General features: G+C 45.2%; 1 protein-coding gene across 1 annotated transcript in view; it reads left to right on the plus strand.

Moving 5' to 3' along the window:
- Nucleotides 1–20,484, plus strand: part of LOC142295437 (T-kininogen 1-like) — a 108,173-nt gene that overhangs the window by 14,608 nt on the left and 73,081 nt on the right. The window contains exons 2-3 of the mRNA XM_075338538.1: nucleotides 9,529–9,636; nucleotides 10,706–10,793. Coding sequence (XP_075194653.1) covers nucleotides 9,529–9,636; nucleotides 10,706–10,793 — 196 coding nt within the window. The remainder of the gene's footprint in view (nucleotides 1–9,528; nucleotides 9,637–10,705; nucleotides 10,794–20,484) is intronic.

Here is a 20,484-nt window from a genome sequence, read left to right on the forward strand (position 1 = left end):
CAGTGACAGTTCAGTTGATCGCACTACTCACCGCCGCTCCTGTCAGCTCCACAATGAGGTGAGTAGCGCGATCAGCTGAGCTGTCACTGAGGTTAATCGCGGCCACCGCTGGATCCAGTGGCGGCCACCGGGTAACCTCAGTGACAGCTCAGCTGATCGCGTTACTCACCTCATTTGCTGGTGATTTTCCCCCCTCTCTCATACTCACCGATCCCCGATCACCGGCGCTGCACGGCTTTCACACTGCTCCGACGACTTTTCCTTTTTTGAAAAAGCCGGCCGCTCATTAAACAATCTCGTATTCCCTGCTTTCCCCGCCCACCGGCAAATGTGATTGGTTGCAGTGAGACACGCCCACACACTGAGTGACAGCTGTGTCACTGCACCCAATCACAGCAGCCGGTGGGCGTGTCTATACTGTGCAGTAAAATAAATAAATAATTAAAAAATCCGGCGTGCGGTCCCCCCAATTTTAATACCAGCCAGATAAAGCCATACGGCTGCAGGCTGGTATTCTCAGGATGGGGAGCTCCACGTTATGGGGAGCCCCCCAGCCTAACAATATCAGCCAGCAGACGCCCAGAATTGCCGCATACATTATATGCGACAGTTCTGGGGCTGTACCCGGCTCTTCCCGATTTGCCCTGGTGCATTGGCAAATCGGGGTAATAAGGAGTTATTGACAGCCCACAGCTGCCAATAAGTCCTAGATTAATCATGTCAGGCGTCTCCCCGAGATTCCTTCCATGATTAATCTGTGACAGTAAATAAACACACACCCCCGAAAAAATCATTTATTAGAAATTAAAAACACAAACACATTCCCTCATTACCAATTTATTACCCACAACAAAGCCCTCCATGTCCGGCGTAATCCACGGACCTCCAGCGTCGCTTCCAGCTCAGCTGCATGCAGGTGACAGGAGCTGCAGAAGACACCGCCGCTCCGGTCACCTCCACGCAGCTAATTAAGAGAGCCGTGTGATGATCGGCTGAGCTGTCACTGAGGTTACCTGGATCCAGCGGTGGATGCAGCGGTGGCCGCGGGTAACCTCAGTGACAGCTCAGCTGATCGCGCTACTCACCTCATTTGCTGCGTGGAGCTGACCGGAGCGGCAGTGAGTAGCGCGATCAGCTGGACTGTCACTGAGGTTACCCGCGGCCACCGCTGCATCCACCGCTGCATCCAGGTAACCTCAGTGACAGCTCAGCCGATCACACGGCTCTCTTCATTAGCTGCGTGGAGGTGACCGGAGCGGCGGTGTCTTCTGCAGCTCCGGTCACCTCCATGCAGCAGAGCTGGATGCGACGCTGGACCATCCTGGATTACGCCGGACATGGAGGGCTTTGTTGTGGGTAATAAATTGGTAATAAGGGAATGTGTTTGTGTTTTTTATTTCTAAGAAAGGATTTTTCGTGTGTGTGTGTTTTTTAACTGTAATTTACAGATTAATCATGGAAGGTATCTCGGGGAGACGCCTGACATGATTAATCTAGGACTTATTGGCAGCTATGGGCTGCCAATAACTCCTTATTACCCCGATTTGCCAACGCACCAGGGCAAATCGGGAAGAGCCGGGTACAGTCCCAGAACTGTCGCATCTAATGTATGCGGCAATTCTGGGCAACTGCTGACTGATATTGTTAGGCTGGGGGGCTCCCATAACGTGGAGCTCCCCATCCTGAGAATACCAGCCTTCAGCCGTATGGCTTTATCTGGCTGGAATTAAAATAGGGGGGGACCGCACGCCGGATTTTTTAATTATTTATTTATTTGTTTTACTGCACAGTATAGACCCGCCCACCGGCTGCTGTGATTGGGTGCAGTGACACAGCTGTCACTCAGCGTGTGGGCGTGTCTCACTGCAACCAATCATATTTGCCGGTGGGCGGGGAAAAGCAGGGAATACGAGATTGTTTAATGAGCGGCCGGCTTTTTCAAAAAAGGAAAAGCCGCTGGAGCAGTGTGAATGCCGTGCAGCGCCGGTGATCGGGGATCGGTGAGTATGAGAGAAGGGGGGACACTTCAGTCACTCGGGGGATTAGCGGTCACCGGTGAATCCTTCACAGGTGACCGCTAATCAGGACGCTACACAGACAGAGCCGCAGAGTCGCTGTAAAATTGCCTTTACACACTGAGACTTTCTAGCGATCATGCTGCACAGCGGGAAACAAAGGACCAAAGAATGGTCCTGAACGATTTGTAGCGATCACAACTTCACAGCTGGGGCCAGGTCGCTGATGTGTTTCACACACTGCAATGTCGCTGGGGAGGTCGCTGTAACGTCACAAAACCGGTGACGTTACAGCGATGTCGTTTGCGATGTTGCAGTGTGTAAAGCCACCTTTTCAGGTCTCTCTTTGGGCGTCTGTCTCTTTGCCCGTCTGTCTCTTTGCCCGTCTGTCTCTTTGCCCGTCTGTCTCTTTGCCCGTCTGTCTCTTTGCACGTCTGTCTCTTTGCACGTCTGTCTCTTTCCAGGGCTGTCTCTTTCCAGGGCTGTCTCTTTCCAGGGCTGTCTCTTTCCAGGGCTGTCTCTTTCCCGGTCTGTCTCTGTCTGTCTGTCTTTTTCCGTCTCTCTCTATCAGTCTATCCTATCTTATACTAACAGTTTATTTTGTTCCTATAGCAACCACTGATAGTTGCTATTCATAGTCTATAGCTCCCAGCTCCATTCAGTTTAATGGCTGCAGGATTTTTGTAGAGTAACTGGAAAGCACGGGGGTTAAATTTTCCCGCCCAAACATAGTCTATGACGTTCCCTGAGCCACATGGAGTGTCTGTGCAAAATTTCGTGATAGTAAATGCGACGGTGTGGATTCCTTTAGCGGACATACACACATACACTGAGCTTTATATATTAGATACATATATATATATATATATATATATATATATATATATATATATATATATACATATATATATACAGTTAGGTCCACAAATATTTGGACTGTGACACAATTTTCGCGAGTTGGGCTCTGCATGCCACCACATTGGATTTGCAATTAAGCCTCTACAACAGAATTCAAGTGCAGATTGTAACGTTTAATTTGAAGGTTTGAACAAAAATATCTGATAGAAATTGTAGGAATTGTACACATTTCTTTACAAACACTCCACATTTTAGGAGGTCAAAAGTAATTGGACAAATAAACCAAACCCAAACAAAATATTTTTATTTTCAATATTTTGTTGCGAATCCTTTGGAGGCAATCACTGCCTTAAGTCTGGAACCCATGGACATCACCAAACGCTGGGTTTCCTCCTTCTTAATGCTTTGCCAGGCCTTTACAGCCGCAGCCTTCAGGTCTTGCTTGTTTGTGGGTCTTTCCGTCTTAAGTCTGGATTTGAGCAAGTGAAATGCATGCTCAATTGGGTTAAGATCTGGTGATTGACTTGGCCATTGCAGAATGTTCCACTTTTTTGCACTCATGAACTCCTGGGTAGCTTTGGCTGTATGCTTGGGGTCATTGTCCATCTGTACTATGAAGCGCCGTCCGATCAACTTTGCGGCATTTGGCTGAATCTGGGCTGAAAGTATATCCCGGTACACTTCAGAATTCATCCGGCTACTCTTGTCTGCTGTTATGTCATCAATAAACACAAGTGACCCAGTGCCATTGAAAGCCATGCATGCCCATGCCATCACGTTGCCTCCACCATGTTTTACAGAGGATGTGGTGTGCCTTGGATCATGTGCCGTTCTCTTTCTTCTCCAAACTTTTTTCTTCCCATCATTCTGGTACAGGTTGATCTTTGTCTCATCTGTCCATAGAATACTTTTCCAGAACTGAGCTGGCTTCATGAGGTGTTTTTCAGCAAATTTAACTCTGGCCTGTCTATTTTTGGAATTGATGAATGGTTTGCATCTAGATGTGAACCCTTTGTATTTAATTTCATGGAGTCTTCTCTTTACTGTTGACTTAGAGACAGATACACCTACTTCACTGAGAGTGTTCTGGACTTCAGTTGATGTTGTGAACGGGTTCTTCTTCACCAAAGAAAGTATGCGGCGATCATCCACGACTGTTGTCATCCGTGGACGCCCAGGCCTTTTTGAGTTCCCAAGCTCACCAGTCAATTCCTTTTTTCTCAGAATGTACCCGACTGTTGATTTTGCTACTCCAAGCATGTCTGCTATCTCTCTGATGGATTTTTTCTTTTTTTTCAGCCTCAATTGAGAGTTCCTTCACCTCAATTGAGAGTTCCTTAGACCGCATGTTGTCTGGTCACAGCAACAGCTTCCAAATGCAAAATCACACACCTGTAATCAACCCCAGACCTTTTAACTACTTCATTGATTACAGGTTAACGAGGGAGACGCCTTCAGAGTTAATTGCAGCCCTTAGAGTCCCTTGTCCAATTACTTTTGGTCCCTTGAAAAAGAGGAGGCTATGCATTACAGAGCTATGATTCCTAAACCCTTTCTCCGATTTGGATGTGAAAACTCTCATATTGCAGCTGGGAGTGTGCACTTTCAGCCCATATTATATATATAATTGTATTTCTGAACATGTTTTTGTAAACAGCTAAAATAACAAAACTTGTGTCACTGTCCAAATATTTCTGGACCTAACTGTGTGTATATATATATATATATATATACATATATATATATATATATATATATATAGGCCGTGAGGGGTTAATCCTTGCTGCCTGGCTCTGATAGACAGGCCACTATATCCTTTCGTTGCACCGGAGGTTCTTTGGCAGTGATATTTCTGGCTCAGCTGCGTGACCTGTATTCTGCCCTGTCCCATCCTGACCTCCATCTCCTCTATGAACCGACCTGACCTCTGTCTCCCTCCGGACCCGACCTGACCTGTGTCTCCCATCTTGTCCCTGTCATGTCCTGCTTTGTTCCTGTACCGCCCCAGGGCTATGGGGTACTTGGTCCTGGGCAGGGTACTACTGGCATGTGTCATTAGGTGGCCGTTACCCAGTTCCATGACCCTGGGGGTCACTTTAAAAGGGGTTATATACAGGGGAATGTTCAATAAAGTTTATGTCGTGACGCCACTTGCGGTTTGCGGTCATGGAGATAGAACCACCGATGCACAGTCTCTCACCGCTGGGGCTGATGGTAATGGCAGCTTGGAAGTTGGGCCCTCTGCAAGTAGGGCCGGGGCCCCAGGGGGTAGGTGATTAAGTTAAGCGCAGAAAGAAGTTAGTCTGCACAAAGGGGTTGCAGTGTAACTGGTTCTCTTTAATCACAGTAGTTGGTAACTGGTTTCTTAGAGGAAGGCTGATGTTCGCCGCTGGTTCTCTTAGTCCCAGTGCCGGGTTGGTGACCTGGTGGCTTTTTTCCCCTGCACCTTTCTCAAGTTGGTGGGTCCCGTGGCTTTGAGCGTCTGGGGTTCCCCTCCTGTGTGTCTCTCAGTCTCTGGTCCATACGGCGGGCAGTGTGAACCCTAGAAAAAAACCAAAGAGAAAAATTGCATGAAAAATACCCTGACTATAAATAAATAAACTGCAAGTGCTTAATAACAGGGTACTTAGTGTATACATTTTTGCAAAAAGGTAAGAAGCTGTCTCACCTCGTCAAGGTGTACCCATCTGAGACAGTCCCTAACCTACTGAAGTTAAAAACATTATCAATACCTGACTAGTGTCATGTCAAAACTCCAATATGAATGGTGGCAAGTGGTCAGCTGTGTCCCAGATTAAATACACAGCAAAGTAAGACGCAATTAGTTGTTCAGTCTCAGTATTAGGAGGGCTGCGCCCCCAACTTGCAACAAAGCAAGATAACATACAAAAAACACCAAAAAACTGAGCTGAAACAGTGTGAACCCTGTAGGGTCGGTGTTCGGTTCCGGTCCCTGGATCTCCCTTTACTGCTGGTGCCCTCGGACTTCTAAGGTCAGTGAGGTCCTGGATGGTTCCCTCACTGTGCAGATTTTATCAGGTCTGCCTGGCGCATTTGCCTGACCTAGGGCTCTGTACCCCTTCGGTGCTATGGTTCCGGGAGTACTTCGCCGTACTCCACCGGTAACCACAAACCTGCGCCCTCAGGTCACCATTCAGGGCTGGACTGGGACTAAAATTCAGCCCTGGCATTTGGGGGTACACAGGCCCACTTTTCGCATGTTGAATGTGTAATATCTTTGTGCACTTGTAGGTTGTGCAACACAACCATACGTATAACATGTAGTCACGGCTGCATCCAGTATTACAGCTCAGGCCTATTTATTTATTTATCTTAGTTGCAGGATCTGGTGAAGCCGCTATTTTCCCTACAGAGCTGGGTCTCGCAGATAATGAAGAGGATGCTGCTCTCCATATAATGCTGCGGTCATATAGCTGATGGGCAGGGATACAAAATCAGATCCCCCTGAACTAATATTGATGACCTATTCTACAGATAGGTGATCAGGGAAGCTATTGTTGTCACTGGTGATAATTTTGGACACATACCACTTAGGGAATGTGCAATGACATTTTTGGGGCAGATCCCACCATGGAAACCACTATGAAAAATCCTCGAATGACCATCTGCCTCTACTCGCTGTGCACAGGATCAGGCTTTTGAGCATCTTTTACCCACTTCAGGTTTCTAAAACTACCAAGTGATTAAAAGAAGTAACCGCTCCATTCTTCTGGTGTTTTCCACTTGGAAAACGTTCTGTATTTTACAATGCAGATCAATGGGAAGGCTCGGAAGATGCCGGAATCTACAACTCCCAGCTGAACAATAGTAAGGAGATGCTGGGAGTTGTTGTTATCAGGCTGCGGACCATACAGGAACCACAATACTGATAAGATGCAGGCAATATCACAAATAATCATTTACATCCAGATACCTTTATAGGTGACATCTTCTGAGTCATTCCCATCCTTTTTGTCTCCACGCAGTACAGACGTTATTGATGAGGTTTCGTGCCGACCGCTCGTCTCTGAAGCCCTTCTTTATTCTTCAGCAGCACCCACACAGCACCTTTAAAAATAAAAGTATCATTATACTTCCTCATAAATATAAATATCTTCCATGCTGTGCCCCTGAATAAATAATTGCTGTGGTTCCTTCACAAAATATCCCCCCACACTGCCCTTATCTAAAATACCTCCCACACTGCCTCTCTCCTTAATATACCCCCACGCTGCCTCTTTCCATAATGTCCCCATACACAGCTTCTCCACACTGCTCTCTTTATAATATACCCCCACACTGCCTCTCTCAATAATATCCCCCCATATTGCCCCTTTTTTATTATTATTATTATTATTATTATTTATTTATATATTCCCCCAAACTGCTCTTTTGTAATCCCCCCCCCCACACACACACACACACACAATACAATGCCCCCACATTACCCCTATACACACACATGCACACGCACACACACACAATACAATGCACCCTCCATTACCCCTCCCCCCCACACCCACAATACAATGCACCCCCATTATCCTACACACATACACATAATACAATGCACCCTCTATTACCCCTCCCCCACACACACATACACACAATACAATGCACCCCCATTACCCCTACACACACACACAATACAATGCACCTCCCATCACCCTCTACACACACACAAATACAATGCACCCTCCATTACCCCTCCCCCACAAACTCACACGCAATACAATGCACCCTCCATTACCCCCTCCCCAGACATAATACAATGCACCCCCCATCACCTTATACACACACAAATTACACTACCTCATCACTACACACTCCTTCCTCCCCCACTCCCTCGGAATACAGTACTCCCCCTCTGCCTGTCACAAAGCTGTGTTCCTTCACAAATGCTCCCCGTTATGTGTCCTCAGCCCCACCGCACTCATCCCCATTAATTACACCTGTCTCTTCGGCTCCTCCATGGAGCGCTTACCGCTGCCTGATGCATCCAGTGTGGCGCCCGCAGCACTGTGATGATGTCAGCAAGGTGCTGATCTCATCACGTTGCTGCACGTCGGGGGTGGTGCACTGTGCAATCCCGGTGCACTGTTCAAATGTATTTACGTCTGAAAGATGCAAATACATTTCAATAGGAAGGAGGAAGCTGCGGTCACCGGCACCGCCACTGCCGTGCTCCTCAGCAGCGTGTGCATACAGGGCACACTATCACACAGCAGAGTCGGCACAGCACAGCGCGCTGCCTCCTGGTCCTGCTGCAGCTAGTGTGCCCGGCATGTACACACTGCTGAGGAGCGCGGCGGTGACTGCAGATACAGTGGCCCATTACAGGCACCGGCCCACTACAGGGACCGGCCAATCTGGCATTTGCCAGAATTGCCCTATGGTCAATCCGGGCCTGTCACCGTTACACTCCCGTGTCAGGGCAGTTACGTCCGTTCTCTCTCGCTTCCACTTACTAACTGTCTAACTGTCAGTCCCCTCCCACTTGGTTGTCGTCTAGTGGACTGGATCAGCTCCACCCCTGGGTGGCCACTGGCCATCCATTGGGTCCAATTCTAGTCTGTCACGAGTCCTTAGGGATGGGGGAAAACTGGGATTTTAGTGTGTTTTGCGGTTACCGGCACTGGTCTTCCAGGTCCCTGGATGTAGGCCCTGCATCTTTGATAGGATGCAATACCTTGTAGTGCCCTGATGGGTTCAGGGGCGCTATATTCCGGCTACTTGACTTCTCTACTGCCCTCTAGTGGGCTTGCCTGCTTGCTGCTCTCTTAGGTGAGCTTCAGTACTTTAGGGCAGTGTTACATTAGACCAGGCTTGTTTTACTACTCTATCGCCCCCTAGTGGTTGACTTGCTAACTACTCCCTTAGTACTTCGTACTCTGTATAGTGCACTATACTGTACTGTATGTCAATTTGCATTTGTGAATACAGTACAGTACTTGGGTTGTGGAACAAATTGTCTGTGTTTCAATTATTTCCTATGGGAAAATTAGCTTTGATATAGGAGTAACTTGGTTTAAGCGCACACTCCCGGAACCAATTATGCTCGTAATTCAAGGTCCCACTGTAAAACAGTTGATTTTAATCACAATGCTAGTGCCAATATGGTACTGCCTTTACTTTATATATTAAAATCCTGCTGGTTAGTTCCCTTTTAAAAAAAACCCTCTAGCGGTAAAAAAACAAACAAAACGCTGGAACTGTGCTTTAATGACAGCTCTGATCTATGTCTTGTGTATATTTATACAGTTGATGTGCTATATTTAGGTTAATTAATTCTTAATTCCTTCTTCTTCTGTAATATGGTTTCCTAATTCAGACTATGTTGCCCATGATACCAGAGTCTTTTAGACATTCCCTGGGACAATAAATCTAGCGGAGGTTGAGCATGCCCACCTCCAGTACATTCAAGACAGGGATCTGCAGAGAGCTAGTCCCGTAATCCAGTGCCCCGGTCTCAGAAGTCAGATCCCCATTTTGGATTCCACGAGATATGGGATTACTTAATATTTAAGTCTAGGACACCTTCCTGTCAATAAGAATGACAAATAAGATGATAATATGCACACATTAAAAACACACGTATTAACGGAAATTTTAATTGTTATTTTGATATGAATTCTTATAATTAATTTTCCTTCAGACTGAAGAAGATGGTCATATTCATCATTTTGTTGAGTATGAAGCACAAGAAGGCTCCTGTGAAGTGAAGACTGGCAAATCATGGCAGGAATGTTTACCAACCTATGAAGTAAGATTTTAGATTTATCTAATCCAGAATTTATGCAAATCCTTTCCAATGTGGCTTATAAAGGTGTAGATGTATTTTATGTTGTAAATGTGTGCAAGAACTTAGCTTTGGGGACCTCTGCAACAGTCAAACCAGACCTCAATACTGTCTCACTCTTCTTATGAAAATAAACATGTCATAAACTCGCACTGGAAAGCAAAAGAAATTCACTGATAGAAATTACTAGAACAAGAGTCCTACGTTCCTTGATTTTCCTCACTCAACTATCGCATTGATGAGTTTAAATAGACTAGAGGTCAAGCATACATCCTGGTGGTCTCCTCAATGTATAAAGCCATACACAGATTAGATGGAGGTTGGCCAAACAACAGTTTTTCTGGTTGTCTGTCCTGCTCTCCCATATATAGGGGTGCTCATTTGGCTGAGTGCTCCTTTGTTCTCTATTAGAGAGCTGCCAGACATGTCTAGAGGTGGCCTATTTCCAGGAGTGCAAAAGAATAAGCAGCCTGAAATGAGACATGCCAGAATCTTACAAGGATTCTGCAAGGATGTCTCACGGATTTCATCTATGTGACATATACCAGAGAAAATACAGGTGACATAAAAATAAATAATTTTTATGCTTACCTGTCTCCAGCGCTGCTGTTTCTGCCTCTGCTGTTGCTTCCGGGCCCCATTATGCTCATTGCATATTAACTGCACTCACCAAAAACCCGTTAGTAACAGCAGCGCCGGAGACAGCAGCTCCGGAGACAGGTAAGTATACCAGCTCATGCTGTCAGTGTGCTATCTGGATGTCACACAGATAGCACAGGGACAGCACACGTAGAACACACACACATGGACACACGTACACATATATGCACCTACACCATGGATCGTGAAACACGTTTCTGTTTTACATGGATTTGTGAAAGAAACCTAAGACGGGGTTCACCCAAGCATATAAAATCGTCAGAGATCGAGAATTTTTTTTTCTTATAGTGTATATTATCCATGTGCAATCCGTATAAATTCTAGAAATAAATGATAACATTGGAATAATTGGTATAAAACATTTATTTTTCAGTATCAAGCCAAATGTTCAGCACATGTTCTATTCAATGAAGACCTTAAAGTCAGAAGCGTGGAGTCTCAAAACTGCAGCGATCCTAAAGGTAGATCATTTAGTCTTGTGTACTAATATACTATTTGTTACATACTGTATATAGTTATAGTAACCAAATATTTTGTTGGATAATATTGTGTCTAATCAGTTTTAATTTGCATTCTCCCCCAATGTGGCAGGAACCATATTGTGCAAATGGCAACAATAAAAGCACTTTAATTGGTAAACTGCAAAACCAATAGACTTTGTAGGAACAAAACTTTTGACAAGGGGAATAGTAACAACAAGTTGCTCTGACACCGTCCTTCCCAGACTATATTTCACCACCATATTGTAACTGAATAATACCACCCCACCATGACTGGATAATAACACAATACAGTGTTGGGATAACACCATCGTACCATAACTAGATGAGGCCAACACACATTCAATGGATAACATCACCAAATCATAACTAGATAACACCACAATACATTGACTGGCTAACCCCATCTCAACGTTATTAGATAAGACAACAAACATTGACTGTAAAACATCACCAAACCATACCTGGATAATACCACTATACTATGACTGGATACCACCACCAAATTATAACTGGATAATGCCACTTCACCATGACTGGAAAACACCACCTTACTGCTAATAGATAAAATAACCATACTGTGATTGGATAAGACCAATATACTATGGCTGGATTAGACCAACATACTGTAGTTTGATAACACCACCATACTATGACTGGATAATAACCCATACTATAATTGGATAATACTATTATACAGTGACTGGATAACACCACCATACAGTGACTGGATAATACCACCATACTGTGACTGGATAACACCATCATAAAGTGACTGGATAACACCACCATACAGTGACTGGATAACACCACCATACAATGATTGGATAATACCACCATACAGTGACTGGATAATACCCCCATACTATAATTGGATAATACTATTATACAGTGACTAGATAACACCACCATACTGTGAATGGATAACAGCACATCACACAGATCACTTAAAAATGATAAAATATCCATATTTTAAGCCAAAACATATAAAGTGCTCAGAACAATTTACCAATTACCACCATAATAAATATAAATTGAGAGAACCATCGATGTGGACATTACAGTTTTAATACACATATAGTTTCCACATTTTCTGTATAAGAGATTCCAGTACAATTCCTTTGTAGATATTAGATACATAGTCCAAGTTATCTCCTGTAACAAAAATGTTTTTAAAACAATGGAAAAAATCCTAAAAGTTCAAGTCACCCCCCTTTTGCCACAATGGAAATAAAATAATAAAGAAATAAATAAATAAAAATACACATTTCGTATCGCCAAGTTCAAAAATGCCGATCTGCATTAAAAATAAACATTCACAGGTGATCAAAACATAACATCTACCTAAAAATGATATAATTAAAAACATCTGCTCAAGATGCAAAAAGTTCTCACACAGCCCCAAATCCCAAAAAATGAGAAGACTACGCGTTTTGGAAAACGGCGACAAAAGAGCAATTCTTTTTTTTTTTACAAACTTCTACATTTTTTTTCACCCTTTAAATAAAATAAATACTATACTTGTTTGGTATCTACATACTCGTACTGACCTGGGGAATCATATTGCCAAGTCAGTTTTACCATATAGGGAGTATGGTAAATGAAAAAACAACTGTGCAGTTGCACTTTTTGTTGCAATTTCACAACACTTGGAATTTTTTTCCTGCTTTCAAGTACAACATGGGACAGAATAAATGATGTCATTCAAAAGTACAACTCATTGCGCAAAAAACAAACCCTCATATAGCTATATTGATGGAAAAATAAAAAAAGTTATGACTCTCGAAAAAAGGGCAGGAAAAAATTAAAACAAAAAATGGAAAATCCCCCTTGGGTGAAGGGGATAAAATGTGTTTTATTGAAAACTGTTGTACAGCAATAATACAGTACATGTATTCGAAAAGACTTCTTCAGAAGCAGGAAGTAAAAGAATAGCAATATGCATTGTTCTTCAAAAGATACTGTAAGTATAAAAGTAGTTGCTCAGGTACACATATCGTTACTACGCCTGCATTAAAGGGAGGAAGGCAACCTACAGGTACATCCTAGGTCATAAAGGGGTTAAATACTTTCATATTTTTTAGGGTATAATTTATAGACATTTAGAAATAATGTATAGCTTTGCCGATAAAATTATACTCCACACATAGTGATACAATTGAGTAAATACAATGGGATACAATTTTCACAAATATTTAGTAGAATTATAACCTATAACCCTACTTGCTTACATTTGATTGAATCCAATATAACCTGTGACCTAACAACTCTTATAAATATAAAGACTTTCCTTTGCCAAACACATGTCTCAATGATAGTGAATTTAATTGGCTGCTTGTGCCATCAATCAAGATTTGATGTATACAGAGGCCACTTGTCCTGAAAGTAGCCAGGAAATCTGGTGAAACATGCATTGGGATGACTATCCTGAGCTGAGCATCAGGAGAGATTGTAACACATTGCCCCCCACAAAGCACAACAAAGGTGCGATCAGCATCACAATGAGTGAAGGACCGATAGTAAAAATGTTTCTTTAGCTCAAAATGTTTTGTTGTCACAAGAGTAACAGGTGAAAATAGACCAAACAATTTGTTGTGTAATTTCTCTTAAGTACGCTGATAACCCCATATGTTGCGGAAAACTAGTTTTTGAGCTGGGAAGGGTAGGAGAACTATTTAACTTTTGGAACACAAAATTGGCTTAAAGGCAACCTGTCACCGGATGTTTAGAATACTTACCTAACAGTCGATGCGGAGCAGACTGGGCGGATGGGCATCTCCGTTCTCCGGGTCCTGCGCCTCCTCTTTCAGCCATCTTTGTCCTCCTTCTGAACCTAGTGTGGATGACGCGTTCTACGTCATCTATACTAGCCGACAGTGAGATCCTGCACAGGCGCACTTTGATCTACCCTGCCCTGCATTTTATTCCACTATGTTCTGGATCAGACAATACCAAATATGTGTACTTTTTTGGTTTATTTTTTGTTTAAACATAAATATATGTATTTATTGGTATAATATTTTCTTCTTCTGTGGATTATTTTATTTTTAGTTTTTCCTTCTCTTTTTTATTTCCATAGTCGCTTCATAGGACTTTAACTTTTATTAGTGTGATTACTTATATAATGTATTGCAATACCCATAAATTGCTATAAATTACACTTCTCAACTACATACACTGACAGAACTCCTCTTAGACAATGCTCCTAGCATGATCTAAAAGGCCATCGTAGCCAGTAAACCCAGAGGTCATTATTTGACCTTCGGTTGACATGGCAACGATCGGCAGCCCGCAATTAAATTCTGTGATCGCTATTTAGGGTGTTAAACAGACAAAGGTAGCGCAGGGACTGTGCAGAGACATAACTTACATTGAGCTCCCGGTGGCGATTGTGCGGGCACAGTTTATGTGCTGCATGATCTCCATGACATAAGTTTACATGAGTTTACATCATAGTAGACTGTGAAACCCTTCCCGAAAATGACGTAAATGTTTGTCAAAGGTTGTGAGTGGGTTAATAAAAAATATTGTTTTTTTCTATATTATCATCTTATATATAGCCAGTAATATTGGCAAAATTTTAATTACAAAAGAAAATCACATCAAACTAACTAATATATATTATTAAAGACTATACTAAGAACCAGGGGGCATTCACTGTGAGTGGAAGAAAGGCGATTCCGACAGCTAAGGCCGGTTTCACACATCCGGCTTTTCGCCGGTTTGCCGGATCCGGCGCTCTCCCATACAGTGACTACAGTACAGTGACAGTGCAACAAGCGCCGGTCACATGCTGTCATGTGACCGGCGCATGTGACCCGGAAGTTACAGCGCTGTCACTGTACTGTATTGTCTGTACGGGAGAGCGCCGGATCCGGTAAACCGGCAAAAAGCCGGATGTGTGAAACCGGCCTAAATAAGAAAGGGTTCTTTACAGTTAGAGCAGTCAGACTGTGGAATGCCCTACCACAAGATGTAGTAATAGGAGACACTATAAAAACTTTTAAAAAAGGGATGGATGATTTCCTCAGTAAACACAACATTGTCGGTTATAAATGACTTAGTGACAAAATGTATAATTGGTGCAGGAAGGTTGAACAAGATGGACCTAGGTCTTTTTTCAACCTATGTAACTATATAAATACAGTATATCAGATGACTTATAACCAACGTGATGGCAATGACAATCATATCATTATGGTCAATTTGCTGCAACCAGATTCAGTTACAATCCTTTGTACACAGGGTCCTCCTCTCTAAAAAAAGAGACAATTATACAATTAACAGATAATCCCTTCCATTTTAATAACAATAACAGTAACAATAACAAGAAAATAACAATAAGACGAGGACCCCAATCTTTATTCTCTCCCCTTCCCTAAAACAATGGGATACTATTGGACATTTTAATAGTTTATAATTTTTGTTCTTAATAATACATTATCTCTATACGTTCACAATTTCTTAACCTACTTTGAATGTCCCTATATGTCTGTATTTTTCGGATAAGACACATTTTTCCTCCCAAAATGAGGGGTGCATCTTATAATCCAAAGGTAGCTTACCGCGACATGGTGGAGAGGAGTAGCAAGAGGCAGATTCAATCCTGTGGGTGCTGTGCTTGAGGTGTGGGCGCTCTGCTGTGGCAGCTGTGCTGGGGCTGTAGGTGCTGTAGCTGTGGAGGTTGAGTTGGGCCTGCGGTGGCTGTGCATGGGCTGCGGCAGGCCTGCAGCGTCTGTGCTGGGGCTGCGGTGGCTGTGCTGGGGCTGCGGCGGCTGTGCTGGGGCTGAGGTGGCTGTGCTATGGGCGGTGATCTCCCAGCAGCGGACTTAAGGAAAATGCCCCTGTCTCCTGTGACCCCCGCTCCACAACCACTGTAGCCCCCTCAGTAAGACACCACCAGACTATTACAAGGGGTATTAAGACTCTTCTCACTGTACATAGGTGCTCAAGAGCAAAAGAAACAATATAATACAGTAGGGTAGCTCTGGCACGCAGAAAGCATAATGTAGACAAAAGTTGTGATGCTGAACAAAAAATCATTTTTATTTTACTATTTTTTCTGCAAAAACAGTATACCCAGTTGCCTAAACCATACATTTCGACTCTGTTTGAGTCATCAACTGTAGTTGGCCTGGTGTAAACAGAGGACAAATATAATATAATATATACTCCCCGCTGCTGCTGCTTCCGGTCCTTGGTGCAGTGAATATGCAAGTGACAGTAGCGGCAGAGACAGCAGTGCTGGAGATGGTGAGTGTAGAAATTCGTTTTATTTCACATAAACGTGATTTTCTCCAGTACGTGTTACACTGATGTCACATGGGTCACATCATGCGGTCCGTGTGACACCCGTGCTTCCAGAAAAAAAATGGACATATGTACGTGTGGAGCACATAGACACAAGACAAACGTATGCTCCACATGGACACACAGTCCATGGGAAAACACGCACGTGTGTGCAAACCCACTGATTTTAATGGGTCTACATGTGTCAGTGTCTCCGGTACGTGTGAAAACGGCAATCACACATACCGGAGACACAGATGTGTGACGGGGGCCTATGGCAGTGCCTAATGAGCACCCGTACCCAGAGGCCAAGTAGTGCTGCTATGGCAATTATCAGGATCGAAAATTGTGATTGTGGGGTCGTAAGACGGTTGAGGGAGCTCTGTCCCTCTGTTAACCATGCAAATGCCATTTTTGTGATTGTGTGATTATTGTGATTAATAGTGGCATCTAGGGTGCTAAAAGGTCACGATTGCTTCCAAAACTGATTTTGGCCGATGTAACAGAATGTCAGCTATAATATACAATTGATACACTTGCCTGCACCCTGCTGATGAAGTATTTGCGACACGCGCGTCCGGGTTAAAGGTCTTCACTCACCCACCTTTGAACTTCCATCTGCTGGTCCTCCTTGTATACACTATGGGCAAGTCTGGAATGTTTTCCTATACATTGATCAATTGATCCCATAGTGTGTCTCTGTGACGCTCCCGGTGTCCCAGTAGCGCTCCTTACCTACTGAGCCGGTTTCACCGTCCCTACACCGCTCTGTACCCACTGATCCGGCTTCACCGTCATTGCACCGCTCCGTAACCACTGATCCAGCCCACGTGTCCACCGGTCATGTCTGCCGCTCCCGCTCGTGCTCTCCTGTGTCCTGCTCTTGGTCTTATGAGTCTGACTCTGAGTCTTAGCCACATGGTTCTGTATAGGACCGGGCCGCACCCACTCTCCTGGTCTTATAGGCCCAGCACACCTGAAGCAGGATATGACATAGGGCTGTGCTGGGTATATAAGACTGGCCTTTCCATGTGGGCGGGGCCTGATCAACGTGTCTTGAAGCTTAGTCTTGAAAGCTAGGTGCTCAGGTCCTCTTGTGCCATGTCCCGTTTCCTGTACTACTGCTTGTCATTACTTCCCGGCACCTGTACCAGTATTCCGTACTGTCTTAAGGAACTCCGTGGCCCCGGTGACTTTGTTCTTCCCGTCCCCTGTGGGACACTGTCCCCGTCCCGGCCACGCTAGTGCTCCGGCTACCGTGTACCCAAGCCTCCAGTAGGGTGCACGGTCCAATGAATACACCTCCTGGACCTTACAGATTGATCAGGCCATGTATTCCGCCGGAGCACAGACGTCTGAACTGGCTGAACTGCACCAGGAACTGGTGCGACAGCGAGAAACCTTAACCCGTATATTGACTTTCCTGACGTCTGTGGACAGCCGCTTGTATATTTTACAGACCGCCGCCTCGACCTCGTCGATGCAGCGAACAGCGACTACGTCCGAACCCGTTGTCTCCTCGGCCTCGCAACTCCGCCTCACTACACCGCTTCGCTATGCGGGGGATCCCAAGACCTGCAGAGGCTTCTTGAACCAGTGCTCCCTGCATTTCCAGTTGCTCCCGCACCTGTTTGTTTCAGACCAAGCAAAAGTGGCATTTCTAATGTCACACCTAGAAGGCGAAGCTCTGGCCTGGATAAATCCGTTGTGGGAGAACGAGGATATGGTGACCACCGACATCTGGGAATTCCTTCAGGCTTTTAGAAGTACCTTCGATGAACCAGGACGTACTACCGTGGTTACCTCTTCACTCCTCTGGCTACGCCAAGGGACCCTAACGGTTGGCCAGTACGCCATCCAGTTCCGCACGCTTGCCTTGCTAGGCTGGAACAACGAGGCATTGACGGCGGCCTTTTGGGAGGGCCTGTCGGGCCGCATTAAGGACGAATTAGCCAGTCGTGACGTTCCCCGTACATTGGACGCTCTGATATCCCTAGCCACCCGGATTGATCTCCGTTTTCAGGAACGGACCAAGGAGGTATCCCGGGAGAAGCGACCAGTCCGTCACGCCTTTTTCCCGCAGAGGTCTACCGTTCCCCCGCCATTGCCTTCCTGTGAATCAACTCCCGAACCTATGCAAATAGACCAGCTGAGCCAAGCCGAGCAACGCCGTGCAGAGCGACTCGCCCGGGGCCTGTGTTTCTATTGTGGAAGCGGTTCACATCTGCTCCGCTCTTGCCCTGGGAGGCCAGGAAGACCCCAAGTCCAAGGGATGGTGGGAACCGCCACCCTTGGTACCGGAATCCCGTCAGTCTTGGTTACACAGACTGTCCAGATAACGACTGAGAAGACCCGGTTCATGGCAGAGGCTCACATTGATTCGGGGGCAGCGAGTAATTTCATCCTACAAGCTACAGTGGACCGTTATCGAATACCTGTCATCCCTCTTGCTAAACCCCTCTGGTTCGCCTCTGTGGACGGAAAACCATTATACGAACCCGTCTTATATACCACCGAACCCGTGAGACTCCGTGTTGGTGTTCTGCACACTGAGACTATTGCCTTGTATGTCATCCCGAGAATGGCTCCCGCGCTCCTGCTGGGTCTGCCCTGGCTACAACTCCATGACCCTGCCATTAGTTGGCGCTCTGGCACTGTTACTCGCTGGGGGCCCTTGTGTCATGATCACTGCCTACAGCCCGTTCCTCGACCCCTGTCACCTGTTATGCCGCAGGAAGAAGAAGAGGCGACGACGCAGTCCAGCGCCGTATCACAACTCCTGTCACTTGTGCCTGTGGTGCCACTGGAACTAAAAGAGGAGACGACGCAGTCCAGCGTCGTTCCATCGTCCCCAGCCTCTGAGACCTTGATTCCACCATCTTCTGGAGATGAGACTTTGATTCCACCGCCTTCTGGAGTTGGAACGTTGAGTCCACCGGCTACCAAGGATGAGACATTGTCCTGTACCCGGTCCGAGATGCCCGATCCGGTCGTCCATGATTCCAGTCCTGCTTCTGACTGTCCTTCCCTTTCCATTGCCTCCCTTGCCGCTGACATGGGTTCCCCGATACGGGACATAGTGGCCATGAAAACAGTCCGGGGTAAGTAGTCCTTCCTGGTCGATTGGGTGGATTGCGGTCCTGAGGCCCGATCCTGGTTGTCCCGGAATTACGTTGCTGCCTCTCTTCGGCGCGCCTTCATGTCCCAGCCGTGGAGAGGGGGGGCTTCAAGGGGGGGTACTGTCATGCTCCCGGTGTCCCAGCAGCGCTCCTTACCTATTGAGCCGGTTTCACCATCGCTGCACCGCTCTGTACCCACTGATCAGGCTTCACCGTCATTGCACCACTCTGTAACCACTGATCCAGCCCACGTGTCCACTGGTCAAGTCTGCCGCTCCCACTCGTGCTCTCTTGGTCTTATGAGTCTGATTCTGAGTCTTAGCCACATGGTTCTGTATAGGACCGGGCCGCCCCCACTCTCCTGGTCTTATAGGCCCAGCACACCTGAAGCAGGATATGACATATGGCTGTGCTGGGTATATAAGACTGGCCTTTCCATGTGGGCGGGGCCTGATCAACGTGTCTTGAAGCTTAGTCTTGAAAGCTAAGTGCTCAGGTCCTCTTGTGCCGTGTCCCGTTTCCTGTACTACTGCTTGTCATTACTTCCCGGCACCTGTACCAGTATTCCGTACTGTCTTAAGGAACTCCGTGACCCCGGTGACTTTGGGTGCACAGTCCAGTGGATCCACCTCCTGGACCTTACAGTCTCCATTGTACATTAGTTATTGCATCTTTCATTATCCTATTTAGCTTATGGAGCTGTGATGGGCTAAAACGTGGTTAGTTCCCTGGTGGGTGGGTGGGATGGATTCCACCTTACCTCATGTACCTACTCCATGGAAAATGAATTTTTAATGTATGTTTGTTTATTAATAAAATTTACATTTTATCATCTGAATAAGTCTCCTATACGTGTTTTTACACGAAGTACTTGGTTGATTTGGGGAGTATATTCCATAATATTTTCCATACAGGGATTGTGATTTAAATCACTATGATGAAATTGAAACATTGTATCCTTCCCTTTTTGTCTATGACCTATTTGATGATATATAATATACAATTAATACCTGCGGCAATTTTGCCCCGTCAAGGACACTACTCACTCCTCAATGTAAAACAGCAGCAATGAGGATTGACGCCCCCAATGACCACCATAAAATGGTAATTATAGAGTGAGTGCTGTAGCCCACAAGATTGCATGCAGTTCAATATATTAGTGTGAATGGCAACTGTATTTTGATAGTTAATATCAATCTGCTGCACATCAAAAATTATCCATGGCAATACTAAAATAATTTAAA

This window comes from Anomaloglossus baeobatrachus, chromosome 3 (assembly GCF_048569485.1).
Source record: "Anomaloglossus baeobatrachus isolate aAnoBae1 chromosome 3, aAnoBae1.hap1, whole genome shotgun sequence".
Taxonomy (NCBI): Eukaryota; Metazoa; Chordata; class Amphibia; order Anura; family Aromobatidae; genus Anomaloglossus; species Anomaloglossus baeobatrachus.